Source organism: Ptychodera flava (assembly GCF_041260155.1).
Source record: "Ptychodera flava strain L36383 chromosome 23 unlocalized genomic scaffold, AS_Pfla_20210202 Scaffold_24__1_contigs__length_23054250_pilon, whole genome shotgun sequence".
NCBI lineage: Eukaryota > Metazoa > Hemichordata > Enteropneusta > Ptychoderidae > Ptychodera > Ptychodera flava.
In genome coordinates, this window is record NW_027248278.1 from 16,266,195 (window position 1) to 16,287,596 (window position 21,402).

Consider the following 21,402-nt stretch of genomic DNA (forward strand, 5'->3'; position numbering starts at 1 on the left):
GTGATGTCACATGATCCAAATGGTCTATTGTCTTCGGTTGATACCATTATTTCCATGGGTGTTTAGTTTTTTTATCCAGAATGTTTCTCGTGTTAGTCTATATGACTTATTGTTCCATGTTTTTTCAAGTCCAATTATTTTGAAGTCGGCTATTTGGTGATTTGGTGAATTGAAATGAACTGGTACCGGATCTTGTTTGTTTTTTGCGCGTATTGTAGATTTTGCATGCAAGTGTATATTGTGTCTCCAGTTTCGCCCACGTACACTATGTGTCTGCATTGTTCACAATATATTCCATATATCACGCTTGTTGATTTGCAATTTATGTGTCCTGTAATTTTGAAGCTGGTGTACAGATGGAATTATAAGAACATTGACCCTTTATCTCATTTACCTAAGTTACAATCGTATAGAGCTGTTCAATTATAAAGATTGTGTGGTATCTACCAAAACAAGAGACAACTAAATAAAGTCGACAAACAAAACCACTACTCCGAGCGTTTTTGCCGCTGACATTAGTTGTGTGAGTCTGTATATTGAGTAGAGTGAAGGTACTGGGACAAATGCCAACTTTGACAACTCGAAAACGGAAGTTTTATTAGCTTTTACTCCACAGGGTGAATCTTGCAAGGTATCGGTACGCATATTTAAAAGTAGAGATTAGTATTCATGGTACGTAACAAATAAAAATAATGAGACATGACACATGTTGGAAAGAGAAATCAGAAATCAATAATACAGGACGAGCTGTTTTTGACTTTTTAGTTCACTGATATATCATATGTATGTATCAAAGTGAAGGCACGAAAGTGATTAGACGCACAGTACAAAGTGAAAGACATGTAGGTTGTCCACCTCTGCCAATTAGTGGTTCTTGCAAAAACACAATCCTTACAATGTAAACTTGTATAGTGTACAAAGCAATGGCATTGACATTGTATTACCATGAGCTGAAGTTTTGTGCAGCGGTTTACCTAAGTTACAATCGTATAGAGTTATTCAGCAATAAAGATTGTGTATTATTTACCAAAACAAAGGAAAGCAAAATCAAATCGACAAACAAAAAAGCAACTTAGTGCGTTTTTGCCGCTGACATGAGTTTAGGTAGTTCAGTAAGTTAAAGTAAAGTGAAGGCACCGTGACATATTGCTAAAGTTGACAATTTGATGAAACTTTTTATTCTAAATATTGAATCTTACAAAGTACGTACAGGCATATAGCAAAATAAATAAATATGCATGGTAAGTAATAAACAATGACAAAATGAGACGAAAAATGTCAAAAATCAAAAGTCAATGATACAGGACGAGCTGTCTTTGACTTTTTCGTTCATTGATATATTCAACATATATATCAGGGTGAAGGCATGAAAGTGATTACATGCACGGTACAAAGTGAAAAACATTTAAGTTTTCTAGCTTTACAAACTAGGGGTTCTTGCAAAAACACAATCCTTTGAATGTAAACTTGTGTATATTACAAAGTGATGGCATTGACATTTTGGTTTCACTGCTCACGGTTCAGTGATTGCGATATGACTAACACAAGAAGTATTATTTCGAAATGTAAAAGCCATGGCCCAGTTTTTGCGACAGAATACTTCCAATAAGGATTTTATAGAAAAAAGTTTGTTTTTTTTTCTGCTTGAACACCTTAGAATCCCACACGCTTGAACGCCAAATAAATAATTTACTAAATGTCTACCTTAGTGCTTGGTGATTCTTGCAAAAACACATCTCACAATGTCAACCTGTACATACTACAAAGCGATGATGTTGATATTTGTATCGTCATGTACTGAGACCTAGAAAAAGTGTTTTCGCTTAACCCAACCTACCCTTACTGACACCCCGAACAAGAAACTTTCTTCGCCCCTCGAAAGCAATTTATGTGATTTTACGGATTAAACTTATAGCATTTCACGTTGAAAATTATTACATAATACTTAAGTTAGCCAAATAACCTTTTCAGAGATATGAGTTGTTTCCTGTAACAGCCAATGCAAGTCAGCATATTTCATGGGTTAGTTGTATTGCTTTCACTAATGTGATGACCATGTAGCAAAGTAACTGATAGCATTTCACGTTGAAATTATTACATAATATTTAAGTTAGCCAAATAAGCTTTACAGAGGAATGATGCAAGTCAGCATATTTCATGTGTTAGGGTGTTGCTTTCACTAATGTGATGACCATGTAGCAAATGGAATAAAAGTAGATTATGCTGTTCAAAAAGTGGGCTTTATTTGTCATAGCTTTATGTCTGTCAGATTATCTTCCTCAGGAAGGAGTTTTCGTTGCAAACGCACAAGACAAATGCCATCAGGCACATCGGGACTTTGTAGAAGCCACTGAGACCTCATAAGTACCACAGGCGACCCAGACACTATTAATAATGCTTATTATTGAGTTTTCTGGCTGTTTTCTCTATCAGTTCCTCTACTTTTCTACGTACAGTCCCTCTATGGATATAGGGACTGTGTCTTCATGGTCTGACTGATCGGGGTAATTAAAATAAATTGTTATATAACCTAACCAAGCCTCTTGACTCTTTATTCATTGAACAACACATTGCAAGGACGCTTATCTCTCATATACACATCTTGTAATTAATAAGTCAACACAACTAATTATGCTAATCCGTGGACTTATCAAGGGGAACTTCTTACCTTCCGTTTTAGTAACTTTTTCTATCTTTCTCGATGTTGACCAACCAATAAAATCCCTGATAAATCCACGGATTAGCATTATTAGTTGCGTTGACTAATTAATTACAAGATGTGTGTACATGAGATAAACGTCCTTGTAATGGGGTGTAAAATAAAGAGTCAAGAGGATAGGTTAGGTTATAGTGTCATTTATTTTATTTATTACGATCAGTCAGAGCATGAAGAAAGGGAGAGGAACTGATAGAGAAAACTGAAAAACTCAATAATAAGCTTGTTAATAGTGTGTGGGCCGCCTGTGTATGTACTAAATTACAGTTTGAAAAAATTCTTTGCATTGTTCATTACACAAAAAAAAGCAAAGATCAAACATGCTTCATTTTACAGGGTCGATTTCTTTCATGTAACTAGGCAACACAAGCCAACTTTCTATAATAATGAAAACAGTATTCAACCATAAATTGAATAACTCAACAGTCTCTGAATACAGTGGCAGGAATTATTTCAATGATATCTACAGTCATGTAGGTCAAACCTTTGTTTAACTCATGCGATTGTAGAGCTCTCTGATTTGCTTCCATATGGGAACTTGGTAGGTGACTGTATGCATAAATGGTAAACCCTACTTTCGAGATGACAGAAGTGCAGTGCATTAAAGGTAATACTTGTAGAATCCAAGCATGCATCAGGTAGATGAAACAACACATGCAAACATCAATTTTATATTGTATTTGTGTGGGAATATGGCTTGTCTAACTAGAGAGGCTTGGTACAATTACTACTATGCATGTTGATAGAATGTTTTGCTTCAAGAGACTTGGTATTCAACACCTTGGAATTGATTTTGTACCTGTCCCTCCCTTTGCTTGATATATGCTGTGTGATGACCTGATATTAATTATCAGCACCAATCTGAATGTGTGCTTTATTTTGCCAGATATACATGTTATTATGTAACTTGGCTTCACTTTGTGATAACAACAGGATTGTGAGTAAGCTCCCTAACTTTGCCAGGTAAACACATCCTGGTGTATAACCTGATTTCACTTTGTATCATCAATCAGAGTGTGTATGGTCCCTCACTTTGCCAGGTAAACACATCATGGTTGTGACTTGATGTCACTTTGTATCGTCAATCAGAATGTGTATGGTCCCTCACTTTGCCAGGTAAACACATCGTGGTTGTGACTTGATGTCACTTTGTATCATCGGTCAGAGTGTGTATGGTCCCTCACTTTGCCAGGTAAACACATCATGGTGTGTGACCTGATTTCACTTTGTATCATCAATCAGAGTGTGTATGGTCCCTCACTTTGCCAGGTAAACACATCATGGTGTGTGATTTGATGTCACTTTGTATCATCAATCAGAATGTGTATGGTCCCTCATTTTTGCCAGGTAAATACATCATGGTGTATAACCTGATTTCACTTTGTATCATCAATCAGAGTGTGTATGGTCCCTCACTTTGCTCAGCTTTATGGACGTCCTCATGCCATGAACTGCACGCAAGGCAATGGCAGGGTTTGCACTGGTTGCGACCATTTAAACGTTTGGAATTAGAGTAGCTGGATCTCCTCGGCCATCGAAATACATCGGGTGCAGTAAATTTTGGATAAATGGTCACAAATGGCTGCAATCTGGTAATGTCTGGACATATTTCAGGAGAACTTTTTACCTTCCCGTTTTAGTAACCTTTCCTATTTCGCGATGTTGACCAAGCATTAAATCTCTGATAAATCCATGGTTAGCATAATAAGTTGTGTGACTAATTAATTACAAGATGTGTGTATATGAGATTAACGTCCTTGTAATGGGGTGTAAAATAAATAAAGAGTCAAGAGGCTAGGTTAGGCTATATAGTCATTTATTTTATTGACTACGATCAGTCAGAGCATGAAGAAAGGGAGAGGAACTGATAGAGAAAACTGAGAAAAACTCAATAATAAGCTTATTAGTAGTGTGTGGGCTGCCTGTGTATGTACTAAATTACAGTTTGAAAAAATCCTTTGCATTGTTCAGTACACAAACAAAGCAAAGATCAAACATGCTTCATTTTACAGGGTCGATTTCTTTTATGTAACTAGGCAACACAAGCCAACTTTCTATAATAATGAAAACAGTATTCAACCATAAATTGAATAACTCAACAGTCTCTGAATACAGTGTCAGGAAGTATTTCAATGATTTTTACTGTCATGTAGGCCAAACTTTTGTTAATGCATGCGATTGTAGAGCTCTCTGATTTGCTTCCATATGGGAACTTGGCAGTTGACAGTATGCATAAATGGTATAACCCTACTTTCAAGATGACAGAAGTGCAGTGCATTAAAGGTAATGCTTGTAGAATCCAAGCATGCATCAGCTAGATGAAACAACACATGCAAACATCAATTTTACATTGTATTTGTGTGGGAATATGGCTTGTCTAACTGGAGAGGCTTGGTACAATTACTACTATGCATGTTAATAGAATGTTTTACTTCAAGAGTCTTCTTATTTAACACCAGGGAATTGATTTTGTACCTGTCCCTCCCTTTGCTTGATATATGCTGTGTGATGACCTGATGTTAATTATAAGCACCAATCTGAATGTGTGCTTTAATTTTGCCAGATATACATGTTATTATGTAACTGGGGTTCACTTTGTGATAACAACAGGATTGTGAGTAAGCTCCCTAACTTTGCCAGGTAAACACATCCTGGTGTATAACCTGATTTCACTTTGTATCATCAATCAGAGTGTGTATGGTCCCTCACTTTGCCAGGTAAACACATCATGGTTGTGACTTGATGTCACTTTGTATCGTCAGTCAGAATGTGTATGGTCCCTCACTTTGCCAAGTAAACACATCATTGTGTGTGACGTGATGTCACTTTGTATCATCAGTCAGAGTGTGTATGGTCCCACACTTTTCCAGGTAAACACATCCTGGTGTATGACCTGATTTCACTTTGTATTATCAGTCAGAGTGTGTATGGTCCCTCACTTTGCCAGGTAAACACATCATGGTTGTGACTTGATGTCACTTTGTATCATCAGTCAGAGTGTGTATGGTCCCTCACTTTGCCAGGTAAACACATCATGGTTGTGACTTGATGTCACTTTGTATCATCGGTCAGAGTGTGTATGGTCCCTCACTTTGCCAGGTAAACACATCGTGTGTCATTTGATGTCACTTTGTATCATCAATCAGAGTGTGTATGGTCCCTCACTTTGCTAGGTAAACAGATCAGGTGTGTGACCTGATGTTACTTTGTATCATCAATCAGAGCGTGTATGGTCCCTCACATTGCTAGGTAAACACATCTTGGTGTATGACCCGATTTCACTTTGTATCATCAATCAGAGTGTAATAGAATCCCACACCCCAACGGGTTTGGATGGAATGTCTCACACGAGTTTGGGAATTCTGTCTCACACCAGCCAAAGGCGCATGTAAGACAGAATTCCCAAACTAGTGTGAGATATTTCATCTCAACCCATTTGGGGTGAGGGACTATTTTTCTCAGGTCCCTCGAATATCTTTAGAAAATTGCATTTTATTGTGGTAGGTTTATACTATCAAAAACCAGCACTCGATTGCTCTTGTTTCATTTGTAAAATTCCGCACTGAAAAATGAAGTTCCTTTCATTGATGCGCATATCAAACACGTTCACATGTATATTACAGATATGGCAATTTTGTTTTGTTGGTCAGCCGCGAAATTCTCCAGGTCATCTGAGGAAATATTGCGAAACAGCTCTGGTGGCCATCTGTTGATGACATTGCATGGAGGCTATTGTCTGCTACAGCCTCATGTGCAGATGGCTCACTCATCGAAGTCTTTTGCTAACTGTATCGCTGTCAAGTCAGTTCTTCTCCAGAAAATATGACGACGAGCGTAAACAGCCCATAGGTTTGTAATGGCCTGAATTCTCCCGTTACAACATAAAAGGGGTCATCCTCCGTGTATTTGTTGCCGACGCTGACCGTACTCAAATCTAGAACAACCTGTTCACTCTGCAGTTCAGTCGCCTGTCTGCTATGGTGCCAGTTGTATATTACGCAATGTTCTATTTGTCAAATAATTCGTACAGAGAACTAGGCCCTGAGCAGAATTGACCAATCAACTTACGTTTCACATATGAGGTGTTCGTTTGTGCAACAGTTCAGAGTGTGAGAACAAATTGATCTCACACTGGTGTTCTCACACTGCCAGCGCGCTGGGGGCATGAGAATGTATGGTCCCTCACATTGCCAGGTAAACACATCATATTGTGTGACGAAGTCACTTTGTATCATCAGTCAGAGTGTGTATGGTCCCTCACTTTGCTAGGTAAACACATCATGGTGTGTGATTTGATGTCACTTTGTATCATCAATCAGAGTGTGTATTGTCCCTCACTTTGCTAGGTAAACACTTCATGGTGTGTGTCCGGATGTCACTTTGTATAATCAATCAGAGTGTGTGTGGTCCCTCACTTTAATAGGTAAACACATCATGGTGTGTGATTTGATGTCACTTGTACCATCAATCAGAGTGTGTATGGTCCCTCACTTTGCTAGGCAAACACATCATGGTGTACGACCTGATATCACTTTGTATCATCAATCAGAGTGTGTGTGGTCCTTCACTTTAATAGGTAAACACATCATGGTGTGTGATTTGATGTCACTTTGTATCGTCAATCAGAATGTGTATGGTCCCTCACTTTGCCAGTTTAACACATCATGGTGTGTGACTTGATTTCACTTTGTATCATCAGTCAGAGTGTGTATGGTCTCTCACTTTAATAGGTAAACACATCATGGTGTGTGATTTGATGTCACTTTGTATAATCAATATGCAATAGAATAGAGAGGTTTTAAAAAACAATTCGGCGAAAATTGAAACCGACAGAAATGTACTAAAAGTCTATACAATACAGAATATTAAACTACATGACAGATGTCAGACTATAACTTATGTTACTGCAAAGGTTGATATCAGGAAAGAAACAAACAAAATAATTTTAAGTATCCATGCATCAATCGATCAGAGAATACATTTAAATTCACTTACTACAAGGAGTTCTGAAAGGGGCATAAGTAAGTAGAATTTAGATATCAAGGGGCAATGTCTACATACCTTCGTTGCATCAACGTTGTAAGGTTTAAAACACTCAGAGGGTATCATACTGAGAGGTATTGTTAGAGCTGTAAGTTTTAAATTTTGAAGTAAGTAAATACAGATTTATTTGTGATTTCTGTGACAAATTTCAATGGACAATATGACATTAAACTGATCCAATAATCATTTCCATTCAAGGTTATACATTACCAGACATTTGTGATTTACAAATATAAGTCGGACTATCCTAAACAAGCGTATTCAAGGTACTTTTGTATTTCATAGAATTGTACGTTTTGATGAGTAGAATCTTGTGTTTCATTTGATGGTGGAAGTACTAGCATGGCTAGAAATTTAAAACAGGTTGGGACTAAGAACGATGCCTACATCCTTCACATTCTGTATTGGAGTAAGGTTAATTCAGACAACATTTCTCAAGGTTTAAATCTTTGTAGATATTTTTTCTTCAAGCTATTTTCCCTTCATAAATGTTACGATTTCAATTCATGGTGTGGATGGCACCAATAAAATTTAGGCACTTACCCTGGCTCTTTATTTGAATATTACTTAAACTTTCATGATAAGTGACATTTGTCCAAATTTACAGTGCTAAATTAGAAGAAACCTACTGCAGATACTGATCTAACAATGATATGATTATAGCATGACTCTCTTAACATTATCTGTTGAAATGCTTGCTAAATTATTTACTACCAAAGTGGTGTTATCATTGGCGTTGTAAATCCATTGACTGCATCACATAAACTGCCTAGATATACTAATTTTGCCAATGCAACTGTCTTAGTAGACATTTTAGAATGTCTTGTCGAAATATATCCATTTAATGTGAAATATTTATATTTAGCAATACTGATGCACAATTACACGTAACATTGCAATCACAGTGGCGTATTCAGTTCGCATCGTGGGTGGTCCCTCCTCACTTTGACACGTAAACCTGTGCGTGTGTAAAATGATGTCACTATGTACTGTATACGTGAATGTGTGTAAGATGTTTCACTTTGATACGTAAACCTGCCTCTACATCACTTTGTACGTACAAAGTGAGAACCTTAAAAAAGCCGTTTTCAAGGAAAAGAAGTAGCCCACGTTGTTCAGCAACCTCTTTTATGTCAGATTCTGCAATTTTTATTTAGAAATAACCATTCCTTACCCATTGTTTCACTTTGTACTTTTGTATTTTCACTTTGTACCATATGAACAAGCGTGTCACACTTTGACACATAGACTTGCTGTGGTGTGTGTGTGTGTGTATGTATGTATGTATGTATGTATGTATGTATGTATGTATGTATGTATGTATGTAAGAAACTGAGGCAACAACTGATATGAGATTCAGTTTCCAGTGTATTTCTATGGGAAAATATCGATGAATGAGACCTTGACACTGATTCATAATCTGACCTACTTTCAGGATTCACTGATACTGGAGCACTGTGGCGTTGGAAATACGAAGTTGAAGATTTTGAGGAGCAAGTGTTGGAGATATACGATACCTTGAAGCCGCTGTACTTCAACTTGCATGCCTACGTCAGAAGGAAATTGATTGACGTCTATGGATCGGAGTATGTCAATCCAAAAGGGGCCATCCCTGCACATTTACTGGGTGAGATGTCCATTGTATCAATCTTAGCTTTCACGTTTGTTACCAGACACTTAATACCCTTTCCCTTCAAAGCAGTATTAGTTGTATATTTTGAAGCACTTTCCAGTGCGTTATGCTGTTTGTAAAACATAGTTCCTCGTTGTACTTCCAAAGTCATGTCGAATGCCCGGGTGTTCGAACTTGTCAACTCAGTCTGCAAATGTGTAAATCCGTGTATACTGAGACGGGAGGCAGTCGTCGGAACTCTGCTCAAAGGTTGCCAGGGACCCCTACGACCGATGTAAACACTGTATCGAGGGTACGTTGGCCATTTATGAAAGTTTAAACATGTTTGTTAACGATGAATGTCGCAAAATTTAAATATTGCAGCTATGTTGACTTGATGCATTTAGATATCATGCACGAATAGATTGTTTGTAAACAAGAAAGTCGCACTTGCGCAGTTCCAATGACTGCCTCCCTTTAATGAGTTTTGGTTCGCATTATAATTAATAACAATAACATTACATATTGTACACTCTGTGTTGTGTTTGCAAGACTAATATTTCGTCCTTCGGCATAATGTATTGAGAAGAGTGAAAAATGCTCCCGTTTGCAGGAACTTAAAGGGAGGCTGTTGTCGGAACTGCGCGTGTGCGACTTTCTTGTCTACAAACAATGTTTTTCATGCATGATATCTAGATGCATCGCGTCAAAATAGCTGCAACATTTGAATTTTACGATATTCATTGTTAACAAGCATACACCAACGCACCATAGATACAGTGTTTACATCGGTCGTAGGGGTCCCTGGCAATCTTTGAGCAAAGTTCCGACGACTGCCTCCCTCTAAATAAATGAAAGTACTTTTAAATGTTACAGCTACTGTACATCGTTCTAAATACGTAATCGTTTGGAACGCAGAAAACGATGACGTAGTCTTCTAAATGCGCACTCGTGACATTTCCTTTCGGTTTTGATGTGTTGCATCACAGGTAACATGTGGGCTCAACAGTGGCACCATATACTTAACTTGACCGAGCCCTTCCCTGGGAAACATCTTGTCGACGTCACACCTATTCTACAAGCAAAGGTATGTTATATGAGGTTACAGTTATAAAATATTGTACTGCTAGCAAAAATACAGAACGTGCTTTTCATCAGCGTACGTTTGTAGCCAGTGTTATTGAAATCATAAAAAGTCACGACGAACTGAACATTCAATGGACCAATTCCATGCAAATTCCAAGTTGTTTGGCAAAACATATTATTCTGCACCAAAAAAAACCCAACGATAACAAACAACCAAATATTACCCTCGTTGTTATTGTAAGGAAATTATGAAAGACTCCCCGTGTGGGAATACGCCTTCGACCTACGACTTCTAAGCCCTCCTCCGCCTCGACCAAACGTCATTAACTAGGGTTACTGCAAACGTTTAACAGACGATTATCCATAGGCTACTTCCGACTAATGACAGCGACATGAATGAATGAACAGATAAGCATTGCGCCACGAAAGGTGATTTGAAAATTTTACGATGAGGGGGGTGCTTGTGCAAGACTTTGTGTCAGATTTACTGCAGTGCCTTTTGAATGTGTTCCCTGTTTCAGAGTGACAGGCCCGTTTATAAGCAACGCACACTGTATCTTTATTTTATCGATCGTTCGTTCATGCTGTACCGCGTACCGTTTCTCTATTCATCATGTTTTTACCCAAACATGTCGTCTACCACTTTCTGACGCCCTCTATCGCTGTCTCCAAGGGTTACACTCCACGACAGATGTTTGAAGAGGCCGAAGCGTTCTTCACAAATCTTGGTCTGATAGAATTGCCGCAAGAATTCTGGGATAGGTCCATGATCGAAAAGCCAACCGATGGCCGCCAAGTTGACTGTCACCCATCAGCATTTGATTTCCTTAAAGGAAACGACGTTCGGTAAATACAAAATTAGTTTGATTTTAAATATCTGCAAAGCAGAATTTCTAATGACGTGCAGGAAAGAAGCATAATTGAGTTTTAGCGGGAAAGCGATGTAGACTTGTCAAGCTCGTTACATTGAAATGGGTCAATCAATCAATCAAAAATTATAAACTAGGCTGTTACAATAAGCAACGAATTTCTGACGATTAGTTTAATTGTTGATACTGTAGTAGGAATTTTAGATGCTTGTAAAATCTCTTCTAAGCGCAACCGAGGTTCTTTTTTTCTAGCTGCAACATTTATATTTTACAATGTACGTTATGACAAAACCATCTTTTCACTTTCATCGATCGCAACCGTACCTTGGACACAGTGTTTAGTTTGTGGTATGGGCGTTTTTTTCGCGCAGTTTCCGACGACCCCTCCCTTTAAAGGGAAACCGTCGTCGGAACTGCGACTGCGCGAGTTTCTTGTTTACAGTTTCGTGCAAGATATCTAGATGCACCTCATCACCATAGTTGCATGATTTAAATTATACGATGTAATTATGACAGACATGTTTTAACTTTCATCAATCACCATTGTCCCTTGGATACAGTGTTTATATTGGTCGTATGGGTCCCATGCGACCTTTGAGCACAGTTCCGACGACCCCTCCTTTTAATCGGTTTTGTTTTTTTGTATAAATTTTTCTTTCACTGAATTGCCTTTTTCAGAATGAAAATGTGCACAAGAATCACCATGGAACATTTCATCACAATCCACCACGAACTGGGCCATATTCAGTATTACTTACAGTACAGCAACCAGTCCTTCATCTACAACGGGGGTGCCAACCCCGGATTCCACGAGGCTGTCGGCGATGTCTTAGCACTGTCTGTGGCGACCCCGGAACACTTACATATGATTGGCCTGTATGATGATGACGTCGACAACCCCGGTATGACCGCCAATATTTATGTACTTTTATATTCATGTTTTGAGACATATTTGTGTTATGTGGATTGTGAAATGGTCTCGTCGAATTTTGAATTCTATTCAATCCTTTATTCCCACTAATATGATGCAAATAAAAACATGAACCAATTTCTGTAAAAATTAAAAGAAGCAAAATGGGTCATAAATGATAGAATGCTAATGTACTGAGACAGAAATAATCACATTTTGTTGAGAAAACGAGAAAAGGAAAGACACAGATAAAGTCTCGACAGGAAAAAAACAAGTCCGCTCTTTTTTTCGCCTTATAGAGCAAAAGAAATCCAAACAATCTAGAACCCCCCCCCCAAAAAAAGGAAAGAAAAGCAGAACAAAAAAAAACTGAACGTCGAAGAACGCCAGTCAACATCAGCGGTCGGTTTGGTTACAGAGGCTGACAAAGCCGTGTAAAGACACAGACAGATAGACATTCAGACACACGCACACTTACAGACAGAAAGACGGTGGACAGTTAGATAGAGCTAGCTAGCTAGTTAGATACAGGTTGTTTGATAGATTAATAGATCGATAGCTGGCTAGACAGACAAACGGACCCACCAAGATACAGACATACGGAGTGATGGATATCGTCCGTAACATTTCTAATGCCGTTATTCGACTTTGGTACACTCTAGAGGGCGAGCTTAATTTCCTGATGAAGATGGCTCTTGAGAAGATAGCATTTCTTCCGTTTGGTTTGCTGGTTGATCTCTGGCGATGGAGGGTCTTTTCGGGTGACATCACTCCTGACAACTACAACACTGAATGGTGGGATTTAAGGTATACAAAACAAAACAAAACCATGTCCTTTTTCATTGGCTTTTGGTTAAAATCTCCACTTTTTTCTTATTTATGTTAAGAATGACATCAACCTGATTACCGGGCAAACGTTGACAACCTGCAGAACCGTTTGAAATAATGAAAAATCAAAATGGAAAATTTTAGCAAAAGTTTGAAACGTTCTGTGTAGGGGCATGATTTACCTGAAACACCAAACAACCATAGAGCGCAGAGCACATCGAGGTTCAGGGCTGCACAGTTCACACATCGGGGAAATATACGTTATCAATGCTACAAATATTACAAGTATAAGAAACACAGTGACATCTTCTCTCCCTCTTTCCAAGAATGAAATACCAAGGAGTGGTACCCCCTGTCGATAGGCCTGAGGAGTACTTCGACCCCGGTGCAAAACATCATATACCGAGCAACACCCCGTACATGAGGTATGTAAGACTTTCACCGTTGGGGGCGTATTACCACTAGTCAGTCATGCTCCACACAAGACGTTGCGGAAATTTTCTCGTTGTCACTACTTCAAACTCACTCACCTCTGGAATATGTTGATATTGTGTTCTAGACTAACTTCACAGTAAACGGAGAAATATTTTGCTTGTTGGCCAGTTTTAAACCAGACCACGTCCAAATTCAAAATATTATTTTCTACCTCCTTTTACTATGATAAACCCATTTCAGTGATAAGTTCGTTGCGCATCATAAACATTGGACTCGGTTGGCGAATATTACCAAATAATATCAAACTTATTTTGAAGACTTCTCCGCTAATCTGTGCAGCCATAACCATAGCTGCGTTAAACCTAACCAGCTCTCAAGGCCAAAGACGCATACCAAGGCATTGGACGCTCTGTGCAGCGTTGGTCTTGTTAGAGCCCCATCCCGGCCGGGCCCCATCATAGGTGGTAGTTTGAGACGGAGTCGAGTACACGACAGCTGTTTACTCATTCACTGATTCAACTGTGATGGCGCTCGAGATACAAGTGGTCTGAGAGACCATCTAAAACCATAAACTGTGACCATTTTTCTTTCCAGGTACTTTGTCAGCTTTGTCATCCAGTTTCAATTTCATCGGGCATTGTGTCTTGAAGCAGGTCAGCTGGATAACGGTAAACCGCTGCACAAATGTGACATTCACAAGTCAAAACAGGCGGGTGAGAAACTGAGGTGAGCTTTGGTTTTACGCGCCCGTTCAGTTACCATGGCATCGGCCAATCTTTGAAAATATCTCGATGTAGCGAATTAGAAGAGGCATTGTACTCGATGAATTAGTACACTGCAGCTCCACTTGTATCGAATCCCGGTATCGAATACTTATGTTAAGAGACAATTCTGATCAGAAACTATGGACCTGGCCGATTTCTTATATTACATAGAAATGCTAACGTCAGTAAGGGAAGTCGCGTGAACTGTAAGACGTGTAACTCATGCACATGATAAATATATTTGTTCAATTTAAGCATAGACCCTCGAGCAGAGTCTATGATTTAAGGTAACATGTTTGCTTCTTTTAGAATGATTCATCAAAACGTCTCATGCACACAGCTTCCACTATCCACAAGGCTAGACTAACATTGCACTACACTACACTACACTACACTACACTACACTACACTACACTACACTACACTACACTACACTACACTACACTGCACTACACTGCACTACACTGCACTATTTATACACCACACTATGCTACGCTGCACTGCATTGCACCACACTACACTACAATGCACCACACTACACTTCACTACACAACTTTACGCTACACTACACTACACTACACTACACTACACTACACTACACTACACTACACTACACTACACTACACTACACTACACTACACTACACTACACTACACTACACTACACTACACTACACTACACTACACTACACTACACTGCACAATGCTTTTTTTAATGAATACTTTGCTCCACAACATGACACAATCTTATTTTTATGTCTCAGTGCAATGTTAAAGCTTGGCAAAAGCAAACCATGGCCGGATGCAATGGAGGCTATCACAGGACAGCGAAAAATGGATGCTGGTGCTCTGATTGAGTATTTTCAACCGCTCATTGATTGGCTGGAGAGGGAGAACGTCAACAATGGCGACGTTTTGGGATGGGATCCAACATGGCGGCCACCACCTCCTTCATATGTGAGGTCAGAACGAGACAAATCAGCGACTTACACCGGCAAACCCGTCGCTATGAGTGAGTATTGGTCCTTCGTCTTAATAAAATTAAGTAATGCAGGGGTCAATGAAATGGCGTAGTTTGATGTCCTTATCACATCATAGCTATAATTGTAGCTATTTGATTGGCCCGTCACATGAGAAATATTTGCATAAGTTTGCCAGCGTCAGTACTGGCGCTCCGTCTCACCATTTTCGTTTCTACCTCCTTCGACATAAACTGAAGCATTGTGCATATTTGCTATTGGTCAACAAATACAATAATTATGAAACAATAACGTCTGTAGTTTAAATTCCACAAACCCTTTGATATTAAGCAAATGTAGTTCATATAATTCTAGTTAAATTTCATACATATACATATATGCATACAAACGTACCTACATATCTACCTACATACATATTTGCATACCTGTACACGTTGTATTATCGATGTAGTTATTTATTCAGACACACAAAGGTTAAAACAAAAGTGAAACACACAGGGGAGTTAAGATTTCATATTGTTGCGACTTTTCCTCGACAGCTACATCTGGCGGACATGCGCAGATATCCTCGGCGGCCGTGATGTGGATCTGTATATGCTTGTTGACAACTTGGTTTTCTGATGAAAACTGATGCAAATCTGCTCAGAAAGTCCTAGGTAGCGAAAATGTAACCCTCTTCAAAGAAAGTGTGTGCAACACTGTGTTCCCTGTTTACTCCATTTGTACAGTTAACATTGTAGCGAACAACATCGTCCACTGCTTGTGCAATTCGCGGAATAGTAATCTTATACATGTCAAGAAACTGTCGGTTTAATAGTTTTCACCATCGAGATTACAAGATCAAAACAAGAACGGGTATGTTGACATTTTAATTAATGGCCAGCTAATTTTAACAAACACCACAGACGACATGATACTGTGTTATTTTATCATTTCAATATGATCTGGATTTCAAAAGCTCTGCATCTTGATATGAATTGACGCGCACGAGGATGAGAAACAAACCTTTTATTTTTCTTTGCCTAACTAGGAAAAATTAGTTATTCGGGAGATAAAAGTTCTGCTACCGTAACAGTGTATTTATTTTGTATAAGAGAACGTGCGGCAATCGACACATCCTTTGATGTTGTGCGTGAGAATAAAACGTCTTGTACTTCACAGTCACGAAACCCGTGTGTGCCAAACACTGAAACTCCAACCTCGAATTACATGCACTGTATAAATGTATAGAAAACTGCTTGTAGATTAAAACGAACGCACAATGAAGTTACATGTTTGCTGTATTTTTGCATGATGAACAATGTAAAGTGAGTTGAAGAGTGGACAAGCTTGTTAAATTAGTCCTTGGATCAAAAGTCACGCCTAATTGTACTTATACGTGAATCTATTTATACGTATGTTTTAAAGAAGTACGTGTACTGACGTCATTGTGATGTCATCGCTGTGAAATGTTATGTAATTTGGATTACAAACTGAATGTCGATTACTACTAATTTTCAGTGACCCTAATGTTATTTTTTTTAATTAAAAAAGCATCACTGTAGCTTGTGTCAGGTGGGAGTGGTAAAATTTTTCCCCTTTCTCATATACCGATACGTGTTAATGATGTTTCAAACGTAACTTGTCTATGAAACTTGATGTACCATTATTTTGACTGCAACAGCATTTTGATGTTATTATTACTGTTGTTAATGTTTAGATATTCATGCATTGTTCGTTCTAAGTATTTAAACGTCCCTGCTGTGAACTTATGACGTAAATATTATTCATACTTTTAAAGATTTAAACCTGTAATTTATAGTATTATGTACGAACTAAAGTCAAGTAAAAAATTGAGACTTGTGTGATATGGCGTCGTGATTTGCGTATTTTTCTATATTCGATATTCTTTTACCCGCCATGGCTTCAAAAGCGACAAAATTCTTTACTATTTCAATATATTAATGGATTCAAAAAGGGTCAGACCGGGTTACCGGAACCGGAAATCTGTCTTATATAATTGGTTTAAATGACACTGCCATGTGCAAAATAGGTCATGTTGTTTATCATTGGTTGTGTTTATTTAGAGAATAAACTGTTTGATAACATGTGACGACACGTACACGTTTTTCTGTTATCCGGAATACCGTCTGACGCGGAATGAGAGAGAGAGAGAGAGAGAGAGAGAGAGAGAGAGAGAGAGAGAGAGACTTGTGCTCAGTCTTTCCGCTTAGTGAGACTACGGAATACTAGTATTGCCAAAGTTTTTCTCCGACGCCAGCAATTTGCTCGACTCAAGAAATGATTCTTAATGCCATTTCTAGACATCTCCAGTAAAACGGAAGAAAGTGATCGAGACAATATTTCATGCGAGAAAAACCATTGTCACTCGTATTGTTCGTACAAGGTTTATAACCTATGGCCTGACAATACACATCCGGATATTTCCTACTCTTCAGCTGTTGCTAGGGTTACGGAATGGAGGGACAAGTGTTCTGTGTGTAAATATCCAGCAATAACTGCTATAGAGGAGTATATTGTTTGAAATGTATTGGCGCTAAATAACAGTTTCCATTCGATCGATCCTTCACAATGATTTGCTGTGATAAATACCGGTACACATCACTACACACATTCTATTTCTAAAAACCAGGACACTAAAATTTACAGTCAGACATCATTTTAATGTCTAAAATAAACTGGAAAATGTGTATAATCTTCAAATTCTTTTATTTCTTGGTGAAATTTTGCTGATGTTGTTTGCAATTTTGGTTCCCTTGGCGACGTTCGATTTTCATGCCCCAGCTTCATAGCCATGACGTCATTCAGGGTGACTATAGGACGAGACTCGATCGCACGCACTCACTCCTCGGGTGCGTCATGCGGAGGTGGGCCCGTACATAATACAACGTAGCTCCCGTTAGTGAACACGTAAACTAACAAAAAAAAAGTACAAATAACAACAAATTAAGATCGTTTCAAGTTGATCTGACTGTGACTGACGTAAGTCAATGTCACTTCAACACTCTCCTTCTACTGTACAGAAGAGTTTTGAGAATGTCTCCAGCGTCGATATAAAGGGTTTTGTACCTTCATACGTAGACTTGGTTCAAGTCGGTGAATTTGTTAAAAAAAATTGTTCTACAAGTATTTTCTCTTGTGTCTTTCCTATTCCATGCAAACCTATTTGGAATTTGGCAGCCGAGACCAGGTTTTCGTTGCGACTGAACGCGTTATATTTTAGACTGCGCAGTAGTGAGTTAGTTTCCGCCGGGAGAAACTCCCCTGTATATAGCGTTCACCCCACTCATCGCGTTCACCCCACTTACGCGTTTCACATGAAAACAGAACACAAATCATCGCCTTTACCCCACTCAAGCATTCACAAATTACAGACTTGAACCAAGTCTACTTCATACGCCTTCTTTTGCCCGAAGATTAATTTTTTTATGTTGTACATAGGTTTTGCTCTGCTGTGTGTGTATCCCAGTGTGTATCCGGGGTGTGTATGTATATACATATGTACATAAAAGCTTTGACACTGTTATTTAAAATATCAATGGATGACATAACATGAAATGTCGCATAAGCCGGCGAAGTTACAACACATGTGGACATTGTATGATAAGCTTTCATAGCTTATACATTCTGGATATATTCCCACGAAGTTGTCAAATCTTTGATATGATTACAATCATATTTATATCGACCTGATTCTTCCCACGTCATTCTATTGGCTAGATCAAATAATAATTAAATAATGCTTGTGTTGCTGCAATATCTCTTGCCAAAGAATAATAACAGAGCTCTGCTAAGTGTATAGTACAGGTAGTCGTGGCCGAGCGGTTAAGGCGATGGACTAGAAATCCATTGGGGTCTCCCCGCGCAGGTTCGAATCCTGCCGACTACGCATGCGTTATTTTTTGCTACATACCTGCACTTACGTGACGTAAACGTAAGAATTAAAAACGAAATTGCACATGTATTTTCTGTATTTTCCTTTTAAGCATTTAAAATACTCCTACTTCGGCTACAAAATATCTTGTGTAAATGTTACATTTTTTCGATACCGTCGCTCGCTTTTAATGATAATAATACATAATTTTATACACCAATATTTTATCATCTGTCAGTTTTATATCAGTTTTCTTGTATATAGGAAGGAGATACAAACTTTGAACAGATTCCTTGGGAAGTAAGCTGCTTGTCTGATTGTACATTATGAGTAAATTTCTTGTGAAACTCTTGATCATCTATTAAAACAAAACAAAACAAAAATTCTAAGACAAAACAAAACGAACATGAAAAAAGGACACCAAAATTAAAAAACAAAAAACAAAAACTTCCAGCCCTTCTGAGACACTATCTATCACACTTTTTAAAAATATCTCAAAACCACTTTGCCCAAACATTTTTGTAAAATGGAAGCGATCTTTGAATTGACTAATGGACAAGAACGGATTGATTGTAAATCGTATCGGATATGACAATCACATGGAACAACGCCACCATTTTCATTTTCATTTAAATTTAAATTGACATATATTTTAATTTAAATTTGTTGTGATGACCGGCAACGTTATGCAAATGTCGATGTTGAGTGAAACGTTTAGGTACGTTCTTTCTTGGATGTTTGCTTTGCCAATGAGATAACATATTTTGTTTAATTTCACTAACTTCGGCAATAGCTTTACAGTGGGTGAAAATAAGCGAATGTATTAGAGCACAGTCCCACCGGAGAGTGGAGAGACTGAGTTTATTTGAGCAAAGAATCTTCACTTTGGGTTGCTGACCACCTCAGTACGGCTGAACACCGCCACCAACGGCAAAATAATCCAAATACTGATCCAAAAACAGTCCTGTTTTATTTTTAAGATATGTACCTCATTTAATATCAGTAAGATAAAATGTGATGTGAAATAAAACAAAATAGTACAAAAAGGTGAAGTAAAATCACTGAAGCGAAATAAGAAACGCATCATTTTTATAAGTAACAAGGCAAACCCGTTGTGTACTGAATAAAGATAAAAACAGAGGCACGTTTTAGATTGCTGCCCGGGGATTGCTGGTGCTGCAATTAAAAAAATTGCTAGTTTTACCGCGCACTATAAAAATGGAAGTTTCTCTGTAAAATTTAAATCCTTTGGTAAAAAAATCCTCAGTTGACAGTGGACACGATGAATGTAACTACGGGTATACACGTGATATATTCGTCGCGTTGGATCTGTGATATTCCTGATAAAACCCAATTTTGCCAGCACTGTCCAGGGCTAGGAAAGTATTCAGCGGCTAGCAGTGGTGTCCCCGGTCTCTAGATCTCTTTACGTAACACTTTAAGGGCTGTGGTCGTCATAACGGCGCTCAAAGGTCGCTAGGGACCCCTACGACCAATATAAACATTGTATCCAAGCTACGTTGGCAATTGATGAAAGTTAAAACATGTTGGTCTTAAGGTAGTTCGCGCCTCGAAAGTAAAAAACTTAAACTTTTGCTCAAACTTTTCTTAAGGAATCATTCAACCATTTACTTTCAAAATCAAGAATAAAAATCGGGGGTCACCGTGTAAATTTTGGCACTAGAGAAACAAATAACTCAAGATTTACCGATATTTGAAATTCAAAATGGCCGCCATTCCTGTGTTAACTCTATGGAGAAAAAATAAAATTTTCGAATTTCGAAAAACTAAGCCGTTGAAAAGTTTTCTTACTCCAAGAGCTTTAAAATGAACCCCTACAAGTGGTATATCAGAAAAGAATTGAAAACGTTTGGGAGTCTGAATATCTGTCCCCGAGGTGCATTCTACCTTAATGTACATTGTAAAATTTAAATGTTGCAGCTATGTTGACATGATGCATCTATATATAGCGCATGAAATACATTGTTTGTAAACAAGAAGTTGCACATGCGCAGTTCCGACGACCACTTCCCTTTAATGGTATTGTAGTTGACTTTCACGCAGAGATCAGCTGTAGTGATGATTCTTGCAAACGCCATTATATGTTTCGTCAGCGGTATGAATTAGCCAATGAAATAATTGGTCCTGGTACTTTGACCTACTGAATTTAATCATGTGATTTAGGATACTTTCTTTACTCTATGCGCCGCATAGTTGTCGCCATATGGTCGACATTTCAAAATAGTTTCATGAAGTATATCCACACAAAAAATGCCAATAATTACC

The 21,402-nt window shown here is 38.3% G+C and overlaps 1 protein-coding gene, 1 long non-coding RNA gene and 1 other non-coding gene across 4 annotated transcripts in view; all 3 read left to right on the forward strand.

Moving 5' to 3' along the window:
* Nucleotides 1-16,508, forward strand: part of LOC139124467 (angiotensin-converting enzyme-like) — a 51,821-nt gene extending 35,313 nt beyond the window's left edge. For both annotated transcript variants that reach the window (XM_070690605.1, XM_070690604.1), the window contains exons 5-13: nt 9,195-9,386; nt 10,361-10,458; nt 11,131-11,303; nt 12,005-12,228; nt 12,899-13,043; nt 13,391-13,489; nt 14,094-14,225; nt 15,027-15,274; nt 15,782-16,508. In XM_070690605.1, coding sequence (XP_070546706.1) covers nt 9,195-9,386; nt 10,361-10,458; nt 11,131-11,303; nt 12,005-12,228; nt 12,899-13,043; nt 13,391-13,489; nt 14,094-14,225; nt 15,027-15,274; nt 15,782-15,873 — 1,403 coding nt within the window. In that variant the 3' untranslated portion in view covers nt 15,874-16,508. The remainder of the gene's footprint in view (nt 1-9,194; nt 9,387-10,360; nt 10,459-11,130; nt 11,304-12,004; nt 12,229-12,898; nt 13,044-13,390; nt 13,490-14,093; nt 14,226-15,026; nt 15,275-15,781) is intronic.
* LOC139124946 (uncharacterized) overlaps nt 1-21,402 on the forward strand; it is a 477,972-nt gene that overhangs the window by 408,884 nt on the left and 47,686 nt on the right. The gene's annotated exons all lie outside the window — the stretch shown is intronic.
* Nucleotides 19,050-19,131, forward strand: Trnas-aga (transfer RNA serine (anticodon AGA)). The gene has a single exon. It is a non-coding gene; the product is annotated as a tRNA-Ser (tRNA).